We start from the raw sequence: 20,231 nt of genomic DNA, 5'->3' as shown, positions 1-20,231 counted from the left end.
CCCCTCCTGCTCCCGGGCGCCCCCTCCCCGGAGCCCGCGGCCCGCGATGACTGGGCGTTTAGGGCTCGCCCCCGCGTCCCTGCAGCCCCCGGAGGCGGTCCCCCGGCGTGATCCTCTCCCCAGCCTCGACCCACTCACCGCGCGGCGGAGGCCTCCTGGCGCGGAAGGGCAGCCGGACAGCCGGGCAGCCGAACGCGAGGATACAGCTCGCCGAGTGGGAGCCCGTTAGCCGAGCAGCAGCGGCGCGGCGCGGGGAGGGCGGGGAGCACAGCCTGCGCTCCGGGGCTGACACGTGGCGCGCAGGGGCCAATCGGGCTCGCCCCGCCTCCCCCCCCACCCCCCCCAAGTCCTTCTCTCCTGGAATCTTAGAATGTCGCCAGCCTTGGTGGGGGGAGGGGGGGGCGGAATCTCGGTCAGGGCTCAGCCCCCGGACCCGAGACCTAGAGAGAGGAGGGGGATTTGGCCAAGGTCACGCGGCCGTTCAGGGCTGGAAGTCAGGGCTCCCGCCTCCCAGTTCTGAACACTTACCCCCCAAATTACTACTACTCGCCGAAGCTTTGTTGAGAAACAGAGCATCGAGGCTTGACAAACTTGGGGCCAAGCCCTTTATCGGCCTGATCAGATTCCGTTCCTCAGTAGCCCCATCAGGTCGGTGACCCTACTTGGTCACTTTCTGGAGGGAAGAGAGCCCAGAGAAATTCAGTTCTATAACCAAGGTCGCACAGCTAGTCAATTGTGAAGTCGGGATTCGAACCTGGACCAGGTGACTCCAGAGGGACGGTATTCCTGCTTGGCTCGGGGGAGTGCACAGTCTAGAGGAAAGGCAGAGACAGCAGTTACAATCCAGGGCTGTGGGCAAAATGCTAGAACATAAAAAGCAATAAACTGAGAATCCAGAGGAAACTGAGAATGATTGTCCTCCGGGGGATTTGTAAAGACTTCCTGGAGGAGGCGGTGATGCGGTAAATGTCGGTAGTACCTCCCCCCCACACATGCACACTGTCCCTTAGAAATTCTTTGGTGAAAAGATGGCAATCCTGGGCTGCCACTCAGCTGCTGAGTCTCCTTGGGCAAGACACTTAACTGCTCTGATTATCAATTAGCTTATCCAAAAGATAGAGATACTCAAAGCTTTTTCCAGGGTTTGTCCTCAATCTGTCACTAGTTCAGAGACCTCTAAGCTTCCTGTAGTGATACTGGTTGGAAAGTATGTCCTTTCATCTATTCATTCCCCCAACAGACATTTAGCATGGAGCACCTGCTGCTCGCATCACTGAGCTGGGAGACGAAGTGAGTGAATGGGAAGTGGGGCCCTGACCTGCCCTCACAGAGCTTCCACTCTCGTGATATATAGATGGTCGGGTCATAGCTACAATAAAGGTTAGACAGTTGTAATCTGGAAGCTATGACTTGCTGTGATGGCCCTCAGCAGGTGGACCCAGCCTAACCTGGACCTCTGAACGAAGGTAATGTTAAGTTGTGACCAGAAAGACAAACGGAATCCAGTAAGACTAAGAAGAAATTAATTACCTTAAGGTGAGATCTGCTGTCAGCTGAAGCAACACCTTCTGAGATAGACTATGGGGGGACTAGCCCCAGTGAGGATGGAGGTGGAGTTTCCTCCAGCATCATAATAGTAGCTGCTGTTTATTGAGCATTTTCTATGAGCCCAGCATTGTTGTCAGTGCCTTACTTGCAATGTCACATTTAATCCTCACAAGTCATTAATAAGTATTTATTCAGCACCTGCTATGTGCCAGGCACTATTTTAGGAGGCTTATCAGCAAGCAAAATGCAGATGTCTGCCCTCCTGGAGTCTGCATTCCAGCAGAGGGGAGATAGACACACAACAAGCCAACAGGACGATGTGTTAGGAGGTGACAAGTGCTGTGGACAAAGAGAAGAAGAAGCAGATGAGGAGTCCCAGGCTGACGGGGAGAGTTGTTATGTAGGGGGTTTGGCAGAGGGAGTGAGAGCGTGGGATTTGAACAAAGCTGTGGAGGTGGTGAGGGAGGTAGCGGAGCTGAACAGGGATCTGTGGGAAGAGCGTTCCAGGAGAGGAAACGGCAGATGCTCCATGGCAGGAGCGGGCCTGCAATGTTTGAGAAACAGCAAGGAGGCCAGTGTGGCTGGAGTGGAGTGAGCGAGAGGGAGAGTAACAAGAGAGCGGAGATAAGGAGGGACCAGGGACTGAATCATGTGGGGTGGGAGGGGGCCTTGCGGGCCCTCTAGGGGCTTTGTCTTTTCCTCACCTCGGAGGTGCTGGGGGAGCTGTTGCAGAGTGTTGAGCAGGGCAGGGATGTGACTTTTTTTTTTCTCCTTTTTGGGGGGAAATTCACATAACATAAAATTCACCATTTTAACACGAACAATTCACTGGCACTTAGAACAATTCACTTCACAATATGACATCCATATTATGCAGCCACCACCTCTATCTAGTTCCAAAACTTTTTCATCACCCTAAAAGAAAACCCCATGCCCATTAAGCCGTCACTCCCCATTGCCCCCTCCTCTCAGCCCCTGGCAAGCACCAATGTGCTTTCTGCCCCGGTGGATTTACCTATTCTGCGTATATTGTATTAGTGGGATAGTACTCTGTGCGGTCTTTTGTGTCTGGCTTCTTTCACTTAGCATAATTGTGGTCAGGGCTCTCTAGAGAAGCAGAACCAATAAGATATACAAACATAGATATATATGAGGAGACTTATTATAGGAATTGGCTCACATGTTATGGAGGCCAAGAAGCCCCACAGACTGCCAGGGGCGGGGGTGTAAATCCTGGAGTCCAAATGCCAAGAAGCTGGAGCTCTGAAGTCTGAAGGCAGGAGAAGATGGAGGCCCCAGCTCAAGAAGAGAGACAGCGAATTTGGCCTTTCTTCGCCTTTTGTTCCATTCGGACCCTCAGAGGATTGGATGATACCCGCCCACACTGGTGAGGGCTGCCACTTTACTCAGTCTACTCAATCAAATGCTAATCTCTTAGCTAACCAAGTGCTAACCCTCACAGACCCACCCAGAAATAATGTTTTGCTAGCTTTCTGGGCATCCCTTAGCCCGGTCAAGTTGACACATAAAATTAACCATCCCAATGATTTTTTTAAAGTTCATCCATGTTGTAGCAGTTATCAGTACTTCATCCTTTTTATGGCTGAGTAATATTCCCTTGTATGGATGTACCACATTTTGCTTATCCATTCATCAGCTGGCGCCCATTTGGGTTGTTTCCTCTTTTTGGCCATTGTGAACAGTGCTGCTATTGACATTTGTGTACAAATGTTTGTTTGAGTACCTGTTTTCAGTTCTTTTGTGTATTTACTGAAGAGTGGAGTTACTAGTTTGTATAGTAATTCTATAGTTAACATTTTGAGGGACTGCTGAGCTGTTTTCCATGGCAGCTGCACCATTTTATATTCCCACCAGCGATGGGCGAGAGTTTTCCGCATCCTAGGCAACACTTGCTATTTTCTGTTTTTTGTTTTGAATGCTGTCTTAGATGGTATGAAATGGTACCTCATTGTGATTTTGATTTGCATTTCTCTAAAGACTAATGATGTTGAGCATCTTTTCATATGTTTGTTGGCCATGTGTACATCTCTTTGAAGAAATGTCTATTCAAGTCCTCTGCCTGTTTTTTGATTGGGTTGTTTGTCCTTTTGTTGTTGAGTTGTAGGAGTTCTTTATATATTTTCTGGAGATGATGTATTTCTTAAAGAGTCTCTCCGACCCCCTGTTGAGAATACTGACTACTGTTGGGGGCTGAGAGTAGAACAGAAGATCTGTTAGAAGCCTTTTGCAGTAATACTGGCAACAGATACTGATGGTTCAGCCAGAGTGTAAAACGGTATAAATTGAGGTGGTTAGAGACCAGATATATTTGAAGGTAGAGTTAACATGATTTCCTGAAGGACTGGATGCAAGTTGAGAAAAAAAGAGAAGAGTCAAGAATGACTTCAAGGATCTGAACCACTGGAAGGATGGAGTTACCGTGAACTGAGATGAGTGAAATTGCAGGAGGAGCAATTTTAGGGGTGGAAGTGGGAAAAAGATCAAGAGTTCAGGTTGGTGGGGTTTTTTGTTTGTTTGTTTGTTTGTTTTGTGAGGAAGATTGGCCCTGAGCTAACATCTATTGCCAATCTTCCTCTTTTTGCTTGAGGAAGATTGTCACTGAGCTAGCATCTTCCGCTATTTTGTCTGTGGGATGCTGCCTCAGCATGGCCTGATGAGTGGCGCTACGTCCACGCCTAGGATCTGAACCCGCAAACCCTGGGCCACTAAAGTGGAGCATGCGAGCTTAACCGCTGTGCTACTATGGGGCCCCAAGAGTTCAGTTTTTGACCAGTTCGTTTAAGATTTCTGTTAGACATCCAAGAGAAGATGTCAAAGAGGCAGTTGGATAGACAAATCTGGAGTTCAGAAAAGAGGTCAGGGCTGGAGACACAAATTTGGAAGTCACAGGCATATAAACACCATTCAAGGCCAGGGAAAAAGATGAGGTCATCAAAAGAGAAGAGAACCCAGGAACACCCCCACACTGAGTCAGGGAGAGAAGGGTTCAGCAAAGGTGATGGGGAAGGAGCTTGCAGAGAGATGAAAGGTAAACCCAGGAGAGTGCGGTGTCTTGGAAGCCAAATGAAAAAAGCGCTTTAAGGAGGAGGGAGTGGTCAGTGTGCCAAACGCTGCTCTCAGGTCAAGTAGGACCAGACCCAAGAATCCATCCGTGGATTTAGCAACGTGGAGGTCAACGTTTCTTGTGTTGTGAAGAGCAGGCATGGTGGAGTGTTGGAGGTACGGGCCTGATAGGAAAGGGCTGAGGATAGCAAGGGTCGACTATTTCTTCTAGGAGGTTTGCTGCAAAGGCCGGCAGGCAAGCCAGTGGGGCACTGCCTGGTGGGGGATGGGGGTCACGAGGAGGGTTTTGGTTTCTTGGTTTGTTTAGGATTGGAGACATCGCCACATATTTACATGCAGATGGGAATGATCAGGGAGTGAAACGTGGATGAGGGAGAAGAGAAAGAGGGGAGCAATATTTGGAGAGAGAATGGGGTCTAGTGTACAAGTGTAGGGGCTGTTAATATCCTTGATTTGCATAAAGGTGACTGAAGTTCAGGGAAACTATGGCTTTTGCCCAAAGTCAGTTCAAGTGACTGAGGCAGGATTGAAAGCCAGGTCCCCTTGACTGTAGGAGCCCAGGGCATTATTCCATGGGCTGCAGAAAAATGGCTAATATACTGCTCCTTCTCCTTGAGCTGATCATCTCACTTTTGCGAATCAGTCCTAAGAAAGTAGTTTGAAATACAGAAAAAGCTTTTAAGGCCCAACGCTGTATTTTTTAGCCACAAAAAGAAAACAACGTAAACATCCAGGGGCCGTGGAATAGCAAGTAAAGCATGTGTCACATGGCCTCACTGGCTGATGGAAACAAAGCCTGGAGGGAGGCACACATGGGATGCAAACATCTTCTGGATGTTGTCCCAAGCCCCTTTCTCCACGGAGTGGCCCTTCCAAAAGTGTAAGAGGGACAGTGTGGTGGTGTCTCTCTGGCAGTGATGAAAGCGAGAACACAGGAGTGGGATTCCAGACTTTCTCATCTCCCTTCTCTGGGCTGTAGTTTCTCTGACCTTAGAGGAGAGAAGTTCAAGACCTCCTGGCTGCCCTCCGGGGAAGCTGGAAGTGGTCGGATACTGCCACCTGTTGGCAGGTCCCAGTTCTGCCCGTCTCCTGCAGGAGAGGTGGTTGCCTAGCATTGGGCGTTCCCAGGGGTGGGTCTCACTTTAAGTTCGCTAAAGGGAGCCCCAGGCGGTACTATTAAATCACTGTTGGGAAGGCCCCCTTCCTCCACGACAACTCCCCTTAACGCCTGTCACAGTGCCTGGCATTCCTCCCTAAGAGTTAACGATTGCTTCTCTCTATAGGAGCGAACGTAAGGCGTTTCTAACCACTTGGCATGAAGCAGATTATTTTCTGCTATGGGTCTCAGCAACGTGAAGACAGTTTTGGGCAGGAGGGTGGAGAGATGGAGAAGCAGCATACAAAGAAGAGACAGGCTTAAAAATCAAGAACCATTTTTCTCATGATTTTTATTGCTTATTTCTCTTATTGTAAAAATAAGTTTATTATAGATACTCAAAAGATGAAAAAAATTTAAAGCCATAATCCTACAATCCAGAGATAGACTACATTAACACTATATTAACTCGTCATTCTTTTATTATATGACACAACAATGATAATAATAATAATAGCAACATTTATGGAACACTTGTGTGCCACACACTTACATTTTTCTTTGCAAAAAAATTGGAACTTATTGCAAAATTATTTTCTCTTTTATAAACCTTAATTTATTGTGAACATCTTTTCATGTGATTAAATATTCTTCTTCAAAACATTTAAGATAACTATCAAATTCTCCTATATAGTAATAGTATAACTTACTTATCTAATTGCCTATTGTTGGACATTTAGATTGTTTCTGATTTTTTTCAGGATAGCTTTGAGATTGTTTTCTAAAACTTGAATTCCACATAAAATAGTAATGTGTGGTTTTTAAGTCTTTTGATAAATATTGCCAAATTGCCCTCCAGTGAGAGGAAATCAACCCACAATCTCACAAGGTCGAAAAGAAACCATTGAACCTTAGAACCATCACACGTGTTTCGTAAATTGCAAAACATGTTTGCACGCATTATCTCTTCACAGCTGAGTTGGACACTGTCATCCCACCTACAAGACGTGGAACTGGGACCCACAGAGGCTCCATGACGTGGCCTGCGTACCACGGCTGTTTAGTGCCTGCACTCAGACTGGAACTCAGGTTTCCTGACCCCATCCTGTGTCCTGGATCCCTTAAACAAACTCACTTCTTTTGGGTTTAACGGCACATTTGGGTCTTCAGAAGGCTTCTTTGAACGTGAGAGTGTGCTCCTGACCTTCCAGGCAGCTCATCTTCCCAGCAAAGTCAAGCCAAGAGTTTACCTTGACCCCTGAAGAGAAAGGTATAGGAAGGAAAGGCACCGTTACTATGATTATTCTTTGTTAAGTGGCTAGAGTCCTGGTCTACTAATAAGAGGAGAGCTAGTTCTGGCTGGGGTGTATGACCTCGCACTTTGGTTTAGTTTTATACCTATCTGTACGATAGTAGAGAGATGGGGATGGGACTAAATGATCTGGTAAGATTCTCTTTGTCCTTGCATGTGAAGCCTCTGAGCCTCTACCATTCGAAGATTCCATTTACTGTCGAAGAGTCTGTGAGTGTTTGTTTCAAGATTCTATGAGATTAGGATTCTGTAACAGTGAGAGCCTCGTCCTGGGGTTCCAAGATCCCATGACTCACTCAAAATTCTATTGAAAGATTCCATTTGCTCTTAACTATTCTTGTGGGTTTCTCCTTAAATAGCACTTCCTCAGAAATTCCTTCCTAATCCTTCCCCCAGCGCACTTTACACACCCCTCCCCATTGTCTCCCCTGGGATCTCGTTTTTTTCCCATCATAACACAGTCCTAATTGGTAATTAGATATTTGCTTGTGTGCTTTTGGTTAATGCCTGTCTTCTCCACGTCTCTATTGCTTGGTAAAGTCAATACTCAGTGAATATTTGATGAATGAAAAATAAATGAATGAATTCTACAATTCAGATTCCAAGAGTGTTTATCCCAAGGTCTACTATTACCAACATTACCCCCGCCCCCGCCCAGGGCTGACATCTGGGGAGAGAGTGACCTTTCCAATTTCATGATGTTGCCTGGACCTCTGTCCACCCCCTGCCCCCCCCCCCCACCATTATTTGCTTCTTGGGATCCCTTGGATCAGAGAGAGGCCTGGGCTATGTCTCTGCTATTGAAACCAGCCTGGAGCAGCTCATTCGTCTATTCAACAAATCTTTATCTAGTGCCCACAAAATGCCAGGCACTGTGCTAATGGACTGGGACAAGGGGTGAGCAAAGCAGACCTGGTCCCAGCTTTCAGAGCTCACACCCTGGAGGGCCAGAGATGGACATTCATGACATAATCACACAAATTCTTATAAAATTACAAACTGTGATGAGAGCTGTGGGACGGAGAGGAACACTGTGCTCAGAGAGCATATGTAAGGCCACGGTCTGGAGCCGGGACCTTGGGCTCGAGGCCACAGGGGCATTCTCCAGGGCTTTGGGCTGGTCGCCCACGCCCACTATCTGGGACACATGGATACTCTTTTTGTGACATCTCTCCCTTGGGGAGTGATTGGCTAGAACTTGGGTTCAGGGTGGTCACCTGCCAAGCTCCCAGCACCTCCCTTGAGAGTGTGATGCCGTGAGCTGGAAGGTAAACCGTGACCTCTCAGAGCCCTTCACTTGCAGGACTTGGTCACTGGAATGTTAAAGCCCTGGAAGGCCAGGGTTCTAGGTGTCCAACACTCTCCTTGAACAGATGGGGAAACTGAGGCCCAAGGTCGCATCAGTGGCAAAGCCAGAACCAGACGCCAAGCTCCCAAGTTCCCTGTTTTCTGCTGCTTCCCACCCCACCGCACTACCCTTCTCTTTCCAACAATGACCCCTGAGTCTATACAGAGGGAATCTTGTTTCAACTAGAAGCCAGGAGGGTTTCTACCAGCTTATAAGCAGTAGTCATGATGCAGCAAAACTCTGCAAGAGAGCAAGAGGCGAATGGCTACATCTGGAGGGCTTTGCACTGTGACATTGACTTAGGTCACAAACATAATGAGTAAAAATACACCTGGTGACATACCTGTGTTGAATACCATTCTCTCATTTAACAAACATTTTCTTTCTGAAAATGTAGCTATTTGAGCCTTGAAATGCTAGTTCTTGCTTGTGGCAGCATTGTTTCCAATAGCCAAAAATGGAAACAATCTAAATGTCCTTTGGTAAGGGAATGGACATGTGGTAGAGACAAGCAGTAGAATACTGTGTAGCCCTTTGGAACTACAAAGGGAGGGGGTGGAGGAGGACCAAAGGGGAAAAGGGGCACATGTGTATGGCGACACATGGCAGCTAGACTTTTGGTGGTGAACTTGATGTAGTCTATACAGAAGTCGAAATATAATGATGGACAACTGAAATTTATATAATGTTATAAAGCAATGTGACCTCAGTAAAAAAAAGGAAACAAATTAATTTTCATGGGGGGGTGGGAATATATATAAACATATATATAAACAGGTAGGTCTATGTGGGTGGCCAAGGCACATTGTTGAGTTAAAAAAAAAAAAAGCAAGTTGAGTCAGCCCAGATAGCAGTTAAAGTTTGGCGCCCTCTGCTTCTGCAGCGGGAGTTCGGTTCCTGCTCACAGAACCACACCATTGGTCTGTCAGTAGCCATGATGTAACGGTGGCTCACATAGAAGAACTAGGACTTAAACTAGAATATGCAACTATGTACTGGGGCTGGGCGGTGGGGTGGGGGTTGGGGGTGGGGAGAAGATTGGCGATAGATGTTAGCTCAGGGCAAATCTTCTCCAGCAAAAAAAAAAAAAAGCAAATTTAAGAAAAATATGTATAGTGGAAAACCACCTACAGAAAAAAAAAAGAACTTATGAAACAATCCTGAATTTTTCGATGGATACACGTATGTGTATGTAAATGCAGAAAAAGTCTGGAGGAACATACACCAAGGCAATAACCTCTGAGGAAAGGGGAGGGGCCATGCATGGGGGGAAGGGCTGGTCAAAGGGAACTTAGCTGCATCTGTAATTTTCTTTTTGGAGAATGGATTTTAGTTACATATTATTTACTTAAGTAAAATTATTTTATGTAAATACCATCCTTTAGAGGAAAGTTTGACAAACTTTTTCTTTTCTTTTTTTTTTGAGGAAGATTAGCGCTGAGCTAACTACTGCCAATCTTCCTCTTTTTTGCTGAAGAAGACTGGCCCTGAGCTAACATCCATGCCCATCTTCCTCTGCTTTATATGTGGGACACCTACCACAGCTTGGCTTTCACCAAGTGGTGCCATGTCCGCACCCAGGATCCGAACCGGCAAACCCCGGGCCACCGAGAAGCGGAACGTGCGAACCTAACTGCTGTGCCACTGGGCTGGCCCCTTGACAAACTTTTTCTGTGAAGGGCCAGACAGTACGTCGTTTCGGCTCTGTGGGCCGCGTGTCTCTGCCATGACTCCATTCTGCTGCCCTCGTGCAAAAGCAGCCCTAAACGGTACAGACGAGAATGAGTGTAGCCGTTTTCCAATACAACTTTATTGGTGGACACTGAAATTTGAATTTCATGTAATTTTCATTTGTCACCAAATTTTTTTTTAACCATTTAAAAATGTTGAAACCATTCTTAGTTACGGGCCAGCAGATTTGGCCCAGGGGCAGCAGCCAGACCCTGCTCTAAGTCTGGTTCACGCCTGTCCCTCTCGGCCACACTCAGCTATCTGGCCCTCAACCACTCCTATTCCTGGGCCTTCTTCACGTCCCTATTGTGAACCTCAGTGGCCCCTCCAGCCGCCGGCCAGCTCCGCCTGTCTGTTCTTGAGGACCCTCCTCTGCCAGCTGCAGGTCTGTTTTTTCCTGAGCAAGGCTCTGAATAGCTCCACTCACCTTGGCAGGGGGAACCCAGAGAAAGGAATTTTGTTTGGAGTCCTGGAGAGGCCAGGACTTAGGACTTTGATTTACATTTGAAATCAGGCCCCCTCCTGTTCCCAGGGGTCCCCCGCCACTTCCCTGCTCACACTCTGCTAGCCCCAACAGTCTCTCCCCTACAGCCCCTGCTGCCACATCAGTGTCTCAGCTCCAGGTCACTCCATGTGGACCCCCAAGCCCTCTGCTTCCTGTCATGTTGCCTGCTCATCTGTGCCATTTCAAGTATGGACGTCTCCTTTCATCTCAGCAAATCTTTTTCCTCCCCTGGGACGTCCTGAGACCCCCCCTTGCCTCACTTTTCCCAGGATGCCCTGTTGACAGCATGCAGAAGGGGAGGGAGCCCTGGAACCCTGGTGTCAGGAGGCTGAGTTCTAAGCTCAGCTCCTCCACTCACGGTCTGTGCCACCTTCCTGGGTCCTGCCGCCTCTGTGAGCTCAGCATCCTCACCTGTACAAAGACAAGGATGGACTGCGTCATCCTCCAAACCCTTTCCAGGCCCAACAGGCCTCTCTGATCTGAATGTCAGAGGCTACCATTTCAGGTCTAGCAGTGATTTACATTCGTGTGGTGGTTCAGAGCACGTGGGACCCTGAAATCTGACAGAAGAAATCCTGGTTCCTCCGCTCACTGGCAGGACTTGATAAAACGAAGTCTCTAAATGTATATAAATGTTTGGCCTGGAGCCTAGCACATAAACACTGAATACGCGGTAGCAATATTATTCTAATTTTAGAGACCCCGAGTTCATCATACCAAGATTACGCTGTTCTAAGTGTCTGAGTGTTTATTTCTAGGTTCTTTGACTCTAAGGGTCTATGATTCTGCTCACAAAGATCAACCGTTTTCAGGCTCCCCCAGGGGCACAGCCTGAAGGATTCTGGCCCAGGACTCGCTAGTAGACAGATCCCCGGGAGAGCCCGAGGCCCCAGTGAGACACTGCCTCCGTCCCTCTGCTTCCAACCGTCCCAGGAAGAGGGTGGGGCTGTCTTAGAACAGCACTGGAGAGGGGGTGTCGTCCCACACTTCTCTTCCAGATGCTGCCTGGACATCGGCAATCTTGCCGCTTGGTGCTGTCACACGCTCCTTAGGGAGCCTCTGATGGAAGGGGAAGGGCAGGCACCTTCCTGGTGAGGAGGCGGCAGTTTAGCAAAGGGCTGATGGTTGAGATTGGAGGTTTACTTGAAGGAGAGGAGTCGGAGGATGGGGGATACTGGAGGCGACGTGATCTCAGACATTTAGAACATGGGCGCTGAGAAAGACCCTTGAGAGCCCCTCTGGTCCAGGGATTTAAAAACTATGTTCTGAGGAATTAATTCTATTGCTCTAACTGCCTGCCTTGGGGTGAGGGGGAGAGTGTGTGTGTGTGGGGTTGGGTAGTAATTGAGAGGCTGGATGGGTGGGTTTCCAGCCCCTCCTTCAACCAGAACAACCCTATTATTATTATTATTTTTTTTTTTTGAGGAAGATTAGCCCTGAGGTAACATCTGCTGCCAATCCTCCTCTTTTTGCTGAGGAAGACTGGCCCTGAGCTAACATCCATGCCCATCTTCCTCTACTTTATACGTGAGATGCCTACCACAGCATGGCTTGACAAGCAGTGCCATGTCTGCACCCCGGATCACCGAAGCAGAACGTGTGAGCTTAAACCACTGCACCACCAGGTGGGCCCCTCTGTTGTTATTTTTTTTAACATTGGCCTTTCAACATTTCAAGAAAGGGTTCTGCTATCTACAATCTATCTACGGATTGGTTTGTTTCTAAACTTGAAAATCTCTGGTTTAGTCCAACTTCTTCATTTGGAGATGTGAAAACTGAGACCCAGAGACAGCAAGAGGTAACATGAGGATCTCTCCTATTTGGTGACCTTGGGCAAACTACAGAACTTATATGACACTTGGTTTCCTCATCTGTAAACTGGGGACACCAGTGAGAGCTTCCTGGTAAGGTCTTGTGAGTGTTGAATGAAGTAATTCATGGAGAGCACTTTGCACAGCGCCTGGGTGCCCAGTACTTTTTAGTTAGGATCATCACCATCATCCTCAGACCCTGAAGTCAAACTTGATGTCTTCCTTAAGTTTGCCTAGGTGACTCGTTGGCTTGGAAAATGCAGGAGCTCCAAAGCTGTGGACGTCTTGTGATGGTTTCACGGAGCCCCTTCCCCCACGGCGGGCTGCCAGTCATTCTGGGTGGTGGAACCTCTGCTAATGAAGATGTGTGTGTGGCCACCCCGCCATCAGGGCTTGTGTGGGCCCCGTCAGAACCCCGCCGGCTCAGCCCCAGCTCTGGGAGCCACTCTAACCCTGCCCTTGGTGGGATTTCAAGTCCAGACCAAACAGGAAGACCCGAATAAGATTCCAGACCCAGAATCCAGTCTTCCTCCAGCCACCTGCTCTGACAACAGCCTCTCAATTAGGGCAATCAAAGAACCAGCAAAAACTCCTGGCCGCTCTCTCATTTTGCCCTCTGATTGGCTTGCTTCTGCTTCAAGGCCTCTATCCATGGAAGTTTGGCTATCAAAACATTAGCTTTATGTTTGGATTTTTAAGATTATATTATTTGTGGTCAGCAGAATAACGTGCTCCTAAAGATGTCCGCATCCTAATCCCCAGACCCTTACATGGCAAAGAGGAGTTAAGCCTGCAGATGGAGTTAAAGTTGCTAATCAACTGACCTTAAAATAGGGAGAGTATTCTAGATTCTTCATTCAAGTGGGCCCAATGTAATCACAAGGGTCCTTGAAAGCGGAAGAGGGACTCAGACAAGAGAACCAGAGAGGTGGTCCAACATGGCTGACTCTGACGATGGAGAAATGGGGCCATAAGCCAAGGAATATGGGCAGCTTCTAGAAGCTGGAAAAGACAAGGAAACAGATTTTCCAAAAGCCTCCAGAAGGAGTACAGCCCCGACACCTTGATTTTAGCCCAGTGAGGCCTATTTCAGACTTCTGACCTCCAGAACTGTAAGAGAATAAATTTGTGTTGTTTTAAGTCCCTAAGTTTGTGGCAATTTGTTACAGCAACAATAGGAAACTAATCTCCTACTCGTGATGACAACTATTTATCGAGCTTCTAGTCTATGCCAGGCCCTGTGTTCAGTGCTGCACGTACATCATCTCATTTCACACACACAACAGTCCTGCAAGGCAGGTGTTCTTGTTCCCATTTCCTAAATTAAGAAAATGGGGCTCAGGGAAGTTAAATGACTTGGCCAAGGTCACACAGCTGGTTTGTAGGGGAGCAAAGATACCAACCCCAGCACCACTGGCTCTACAGTCCATGTTCCATCGGCTCCCTCGGGTTCACCACTGCAGTGGCCTAGATACCTCCTCAGAAAATATTTGTTGTTAGACGTTAGACTTCAGTGTTCCAGGTCACCTAGTTAGTATGTTGAGCGCAGCTGTTCTCTTTGAGGCTTAGTTTCTCAACCTTTAAAAGGGGTAGTAATGCCTGCTGGGTGTTCTTTTGGGGTTGTGGCAGGGATGAAACCAGAATCTGTGTGGGAAAATTCTCTGTGAACTGTTAAGTGCTCTCCCCATGTAAGAAATTCAGAATAAACTTCCCTCAAACTACCAAAACTTCCCCAAACCATTGTGACACCCTTTCCCTTCAAGGCCAGGCGTGGCCCCCTAGATAGACATCCTTACTAGGGACATTTTACATTATCTAAAATAAGGGAAAAAAATATATGTTTGTCTCTTCCCCCAGTTCCTGACACAGGGCTCCTACAACCTTATAATTTTCTAAGTGATAAGAGCACTAGGAATGTCTTTTGTTCTAATGTTTGGTCTTTGACCCTGTTTCTGACAGAAAGCTCCTAAATCTCTTGGAATTTCCAGGGTGATAGGAGTGTCTTTTGTTCTTATGGGGTGACTCTTGGTGGGCTCCTGGATAGCTTCAAGATGGGGGCTGGTCACCAGAAAGACCAAACCATGATTAGAAGCTTGGAACTTCCAGCCCCACCTCCCATCCTCTGGGAAGGGGAGAGGGGCTGGAGATTAGTGTTAATGATGGAGCATGCCTATGCGATGAAGCCTCCATAAATATCCCAAGGGTATGGGATTTGGAGAGCTTCCAGGTTGGTGAACACGTGGAGGTGCTGGGAGAGTGGGGCACGTGGTGGAGAGGGCATGGAAGCTCCACACCCCTTCCACATACCTTGCCCTTGTGTATCTCTTCCATCTGGATGTTCATCTGTGTCCTTTATCATATCCTTTTATAATGAATTGGCAAGTCTAAGTGTTTCCCTGAGTTCTGTGAACCATGCTAACAAATTATCAAACCCCAGGAAGGGATCATGGGGACCCTGATTTATAGCCAGTTGGTCAGAAGCACAGGTGACAACCTGGGACTTGAGGTTGGCATGTGAAAGTAGGGGGGGCAGTCTTAACCTGTGGGTCTGATGCTCTCTCCAGGTAGGTAGTGTCAGAATTGAGTTAAATTGTAGGACACCCAGCTGGTGTCACAGACAATTGCTTGGTGTGGGCAACACCTCCCCCCCCCACACACACATTTGGTGTTGGAAGTGTGAGTGTGGTAGGAGTGTGAGAGTAAAGAAGAAACACAGGAGTGTAGTTTTTTTCTTAACAATTATAAAAACCAGAGGACTCAGGTGTGAAAGTGGTGGTTTGGATCCTTTCTTTCTTTTGCTGTTTTGTTTTGTTTTTGTCCTTTGGGTACCTGTGTGTGTTCGTGATGGTGGTTTGGCACCATAAAAAGGACACTTGCTAAACTTTTTCTATTACTGCTGCCCACATGCTGTTCCAGCTCCCTGGCCCTGATTGGCCCCTGACAGCCCCACCAATGATGGGGTGACCCAGGGCTTTTGTAACATGGTGGTTTAAGAAGATGTATGTGATGTTGTGTGTACAACAGATTAGAGGTAAGAAGACCAGTTGGCAACTACAGTGATAATCTGGATGTGATCTGATCAGGGCGTGGACTGAGTGGTGTTATCAGTGGGGACAGAGAGAAAAGGATGAATCAGGGAACTATTAGGAAGGAAAAGAAAGAGCCTCAGGACTTGGTGCAAATCGTACAACCATCTCTGTACGAAGAGAAGATTGGGGGCTGGGGTCGCAGGCAGGCACATGGAATGATTCTGCTGCTTCTTCCACAGCGAAGAAAAATTAGGTCAGTGGTAAAAGTTGAAGATACTGGGTCAACATCTGAAAGGACTTTCTAGCAGTCAGAGCCATTCGGCCCTGAGATGGGCTGCTGGTGGAATTACCGTGGGCTCTGGAGTCAGGCTGACCTGGGTGTGAGTTCCAGGTCTCCTGGTCCTTGGCAGAGGACATTGGGAAGGTCAGCCTCTGTGAGCCCCAAGTTCCTCATCTGTAAAATCAGAATAATATTTACTTTGCAGTCATGAAGAAGACGAAATAAGAAAATGTATATGAAGGGGCTAATACTATTCCAGAAACACTGTAGGCTGCATCAGCGGTAGCTATTGGTATAATTAAGTGTCAGGTTCCCCATCACTAGGCATACCTAACTGGGGATTAAGTGACCTTTTTTGGAGCATGCTCCAGAGGGTTTGGCAATATTGGTGACAACTTGGATAAGAAAATGTATTTGGTCCCTTCCATAGCCCAACGGCAATTCCACCTCTAAGGAATTTATTCTAAATAAGCAATCTGATTAATGATACATGCACAAGATGATTATTCCAAAATCGTTTGCCTAAGAATGTGAAAAACTCAAATATCCAACAATGAAGAAATAAGTCATGATACATCCCTATCACGAAATACCATGCAAGTCACTAAAAATGTTGGTGCACATGTGTTTGTTGACATGGAATGATAATCTCAACATATTACTAAGTGAAAATGCAGACTATTAAAAATATGTAGCATATTGTTCCATTTTCTTTTTTAACAAAATATTTATTTAAAACATTTACATTAAAAAGTCTTGGGAAGATATACTTCAAATATCCATGGTAGTTACCTCTGGATGGTTAAGTCTTGGGGCAAATTTAATCCTTTTTTTGGTTTGTCTGTATTTTATCATTTTTCTCTAATAAGAATTACTTGTGTAGTAGTAACAAGCATAAATGGTAACAGAGCTCTGTCACCAGCTGGGGTGAGGGAAGGATAGAATTTGAGGTGAATGGTGAAGGCTGGTGACCCCAGAGCACCCTGTCTTCTCGGCAGCTGAAACCCAGGAGTGTGGCAGAACCCCAAAGCCTCAGAAGAAGAGGAGCCTCAAAGCAGCCAGCCCCGGTGAGGTGAAGCTCCCCGAAGCCCCAAGTAGGAGAAAGCCCAGATTAGACCAGAACCAGAAGTTCCTGCAGATCAAGACGCCCGTGGAGGCCGCAGCCCCTCCACCCTGGCCCAGGTGTTAGGGAGGGCCCGTTTCTGGAAGGTGGGAGACTCGCTGAGCCTGCACTGCCGGGGAACCCCGGGAGCTGCACCGCGAGGGGAAGGTGGTCCGCTGGAGGGTGCCTGCGTACCGGGAAGAGGAGGGCCAGGGACGCCTGGGGAATCGAGTGGAGGAACTCGCATGACTGCCGCAATGGGGCCAGGGGTGGGTCGGAGGATGTCGGGCAGCGGTTTACAAGCACTTGGATAACTGTTTTTATAGGGGTTAAAACGGCTCAGAACCCACACTGGGCATCCCGTTACTACAACTACAGGCACCTAAAAGAAACAGTAAAATGGGCTCACAAGACCCGTCAGACGCATAGTGTTTAACAGAACGGGAGACAAGACTTCCCACAATCCTGAGATGTCAATTCTGGGGCCAGCAAATAGCACCTGTAGGCAGAAAGGCGGCAGTGGTAAGGCAAACGAGGCTGACAGTCCGACCCGTCTGTGCTTGGATGTCAGGCTGGAGACCACCCTTCCCTCAGGGACACCATCATAGGAAAGCTAGAAATCAAGGCAAAGTTGACCCCGCCAGCATTACCCGCCCCAATCCAGAAGAGAATCTGGCAGAGGCTGGGACGGAAGACTGGGTTCGGGACATTTGTCCACCCTCTTTCAACTCAGCGTCTTAAAATGAGACTTCTTGGGGCTCTGCCTCCTTTGGCGGTGAGGTGTTTAGAGGACGTTTGCTGGCCTGGACAAAGGGACACCAGGAAGGAGCCAAGGAGGGCAAAGGAATTTGGGGGATTCCATTTGCAACACGTGGGCAAGGTCAATGGGGAGTCGATGGACTAATTAGAAACTGCGCCTGAAGCCTGTGAGCCAATCAGAAACTGTGGGTGGGGCCAATACAAATCCTGAAAGGCCAGTGGGGGCAAGGGCGAAAGACTGGGTGGATGGGGTGACGAAATTTGGAGAGGAGGACTGTCAGCCGAACAAACGCTGCCCACCAGGCGTCTCAGGCCACCCCTGTCTCCTGCCGGCCCCGCCCCCACGACTGTCTTACAAAATCAAGCACTTCAGCCGGCACAGTCAGCTGCAGTTGGTCAACTCCACGGCCGGAACACTGGGAAATACAGACGTCGGGCTCGGCGCTGCCAGGACGGCGCGTGCGCAGAAGGCGAGGCTCAAGAAAGACCATCTTCACAGGCGCCCTAGAGCCAGCTTCTCCAAGAACCTCGGACAGGAAAGTCCTCCAAACATAACCGTCTTAAGTCTGTCCCCTTAGACCCACCTGTTAAATTAGGGGATTGCGCTAGGGGTTCTCCAAGATCCTTCTTGTGCCATTCTGGGGTTCTATGGCTAGTTCCATGTGGAATTGAGGAGTCACAGAGTCTAATTTTGTCCAACGGAGGAAATAGATGACCCTTCGGGACTCAGCAGTGTCTCCCTCACTCAAATCCAACCATAACAGTAATGACTGACCAGCGGACAGGTTATTGACCCTATCTGTGTTCCCGGGGAGCCTGTTAACAACACAGATTCTTGGCCCCCACGCCCATTAAGTCTGGAAAGAGTGTGGAAACCTGGAATGCCAATAAGTCCTGCAGGTGATGCCCGTCTTCAGGAAGATCTGGGAACCGGTAGCCAGTGCCTCTCAACTCTGGCTGCATATTAGGGTCCCCTGAGACCAACCCCGAGTAAGGGTCTGATCTACCTGGTCTGGGGGTGGTGCCCAGAAGCTGGGTATTTTAAAAGCACCTCGGATGCTTCTCATGTTCAGCCAAAGTTAACCATTGCATTTGTCTCGACTCTAGAGCCTCTTCACCCAATACAGAAGCCACTCAACGGATGTGGCTATTTAAATCTAAATTAGTTAAAATTAAAGAAAGTTTAAGAGTCCGTTCCTCACTCGCCCGAGCTACATTTGAAGTGCCCTATAGCCACAGGTGGCTAGTGGTTGCCTATTGCATAACACAGTTACAAAACATTTCCATCGTTACAGCAAGTTCTCCGGGACAGCGCTGTTCTGGAAAGCTGGCCCCCAGATAATTCCTACTCACGGCACCATTGTGCACCCAAGAATCTGACCTGAGATTGTGTTGCTAAAAGTCCTTTGAAGGAGTTTGAAGAAGGTTTGCCTCCCACAGGCCTGGCGCCTCATCTCCAGTATCATTTGCTTATCAGCTCTGTGAAGGAGGCCAGAACAGGATTATTGCTCCTGCTTGACTTATAAGAACCAAGGCTCAGAGGAAGAAAGTGATTTAAGATCCCACAGCTAGTGGGTATCTGGACTGGAATTAAACCAGAAATCTCTACTACTAGTTCACGCTTCCTGTAATATTTTTCATCTAGAAGGGCTCTTTGAGACCAAGCAGTCTGAACCCCCTCATTGTACAAATGAAGATACTAAAGATCAGAGAGGGAAAAAGATTTAAGACGCACAGCAAACTAATGACAAAGCTGGAACTAGCAGGTTGGTCTTCAGCCCTCAGTCAAGGACCCCTTAGAGAGAGGAAAGAGAATGGAGATGGGCAGGGAAACTGGGATTTCAAGTCCCCACGATGGACCTCATGCTCATGGGTGGTGGAAGAACATCAGGAAGCAAGAAATCTGTCCCAAGTTCATTCTCTCTCCCTCCTTCCCAGACCCAGAGGAACTCTTTGTCCCCACAGAGGATTATTATGAGGTGGTGCAGCTGTGCAGCCATCAGCCAGTCCTGCTTCCCAGCCAGGTGAGCAACTCTCTGGTCCAGGTGACACTGCACAGGGAGTTCCTCCTTGAGGAGGTCCCAGTGGATGGGATGGACATCTCCTTTGATGAGGAGAAGGGCTTCACCATCCTCTGGTCCCAAGCTTCCTTGGCTGGCTCCTTCTGCTTGGCCAGCCTAGGCATCAGGAGACAAATCTCTGCCATCTATGTGCTGATCTACATTAACTGTGTGTGAGCCTAGGGTTCTGGGTGGGTAAGGAAGGGGAGGATATGGGGATAGATCCTCTGTTGAGAATTTCAGGGTTGGGTTCTGTGGATTATGGAGCTCTAAACAAGCTTTCAACAACACTCCATGTATTCACTCATCTTGTCCAGATAGCCAGGCAACCAGCCATCAAGCTAGCCTGCATTGGTTCAACTGTTACAGATTCTCACTTAAGTCAAACTATTCCATTTGTCCCTCCTCCATCAAATCAACCATTCCATTCAACAATCCTCCATCAAATCAACCATTCCATTCAACGATCCTCCATCAAACCAACCATTTCATTCAATAATCCTCCATTAAATCAACCATTCCATTCAACAATCTTCCATCAAATCATTCCATTCACCCATCCTTCA

General features: G+C 47.9%; 2 protein-coding genes, 1 long non-coding RNA gene and 1 other non-coding gene across 8 annotated transcripts in view; all 4 read right to left on the bottom strand.

Annotated features, from left to right (window-relative positions):
* The window catches only part of ANXA6 (annexin A6), a 49,721-nt gene extending 49,383 nt beyond the window's left edge, over nt 1–338 (bottom strand). For 2 of the 3 annotated variants that reach the window (XR_011425490.1, XM_023617389.2), the window contains exon 1: nt 139–338. The gene's annotated coding sequence lies outside the window, so the exon portion shown is untranslated. The remainder of the gene's footprint in view (nt 1–138) is intronic. The other variant, XM_023617387.2, reaches the window with a different exon arrangement.
* A 253-nt stretch (nt 339–591) lies between these two features.
* LOC138917451 (uncharacterized) lies at nt 592–1,695 on the bottom strand. Its single transcript, XR_011425491.1, has 2 exons — nt 1,531–1,695; nt 592–812 (listed from the first exon to the last, which is right to left on the bottom strand). It is a non-coding gene; the product is annotated as an uncharacterized lncRNA (long non-coding RNA).
* Nucleotides 1,696–6,062: 4,367 nt separating this feature from the next.
* Nucleotides 6,063–20,231, bottom strand: part of CCDC69 (coiled-coil domain containing 69) — a 49,796-nt gene continuing 35,627 nt past the window's right edge. Inside the window, exons 9-11 of one of the 3 annotated variants that reach the window (XR_011425489.1) lie at nt 10,983–11,035; nt 9,928–10,150; nt 6,063–6,986 (exon numbers count right to left, since the gene is read on the bottom strand). Coding sequence is in view for 2 of the 3 variants with exons in the window: in XM_070233987.1 (XP_070090088.1) it covers nt 6,962–6,986 (25 nt within the window). In the remaining variant the exon portion in view is untranslated. The remainder of the gene's footprint in view (nt 6,987–9,927; nt 10,151–10,982; nt 11,036–20,231) is intronic. The other 2 variants (XM_070233988.1, XM_070233987.1) reach the window with 2 other exon arrangements.
* MIR9156 (microRNA mir-9156) lies at nt 18,029–18,139 on the bottom strand. Its single transcript, NR_128229.1, has one exon. It is a non-coding gene; the product is annotated as a microRNA mir-9156 (primary transcript).

This window comes from Equus caballus, chromosome 14 (assembly GCF_041296265.1).
Source record: "Equus caballus isolate H_3958 breed thoroughbred chromosome 14, TB-T2T, whole genome shotgun sequence".
Taxonomy (NCBI): Eukaryota; Metazoa; Chordata; class Mammalia; order Perissodactyla; family Equidae; genus Equus; species Equus caballus.
Note: the sequence above shows the minus strand (reverse complement) of the source record. Positions and strands in the feature narration are given on the sequence as shown.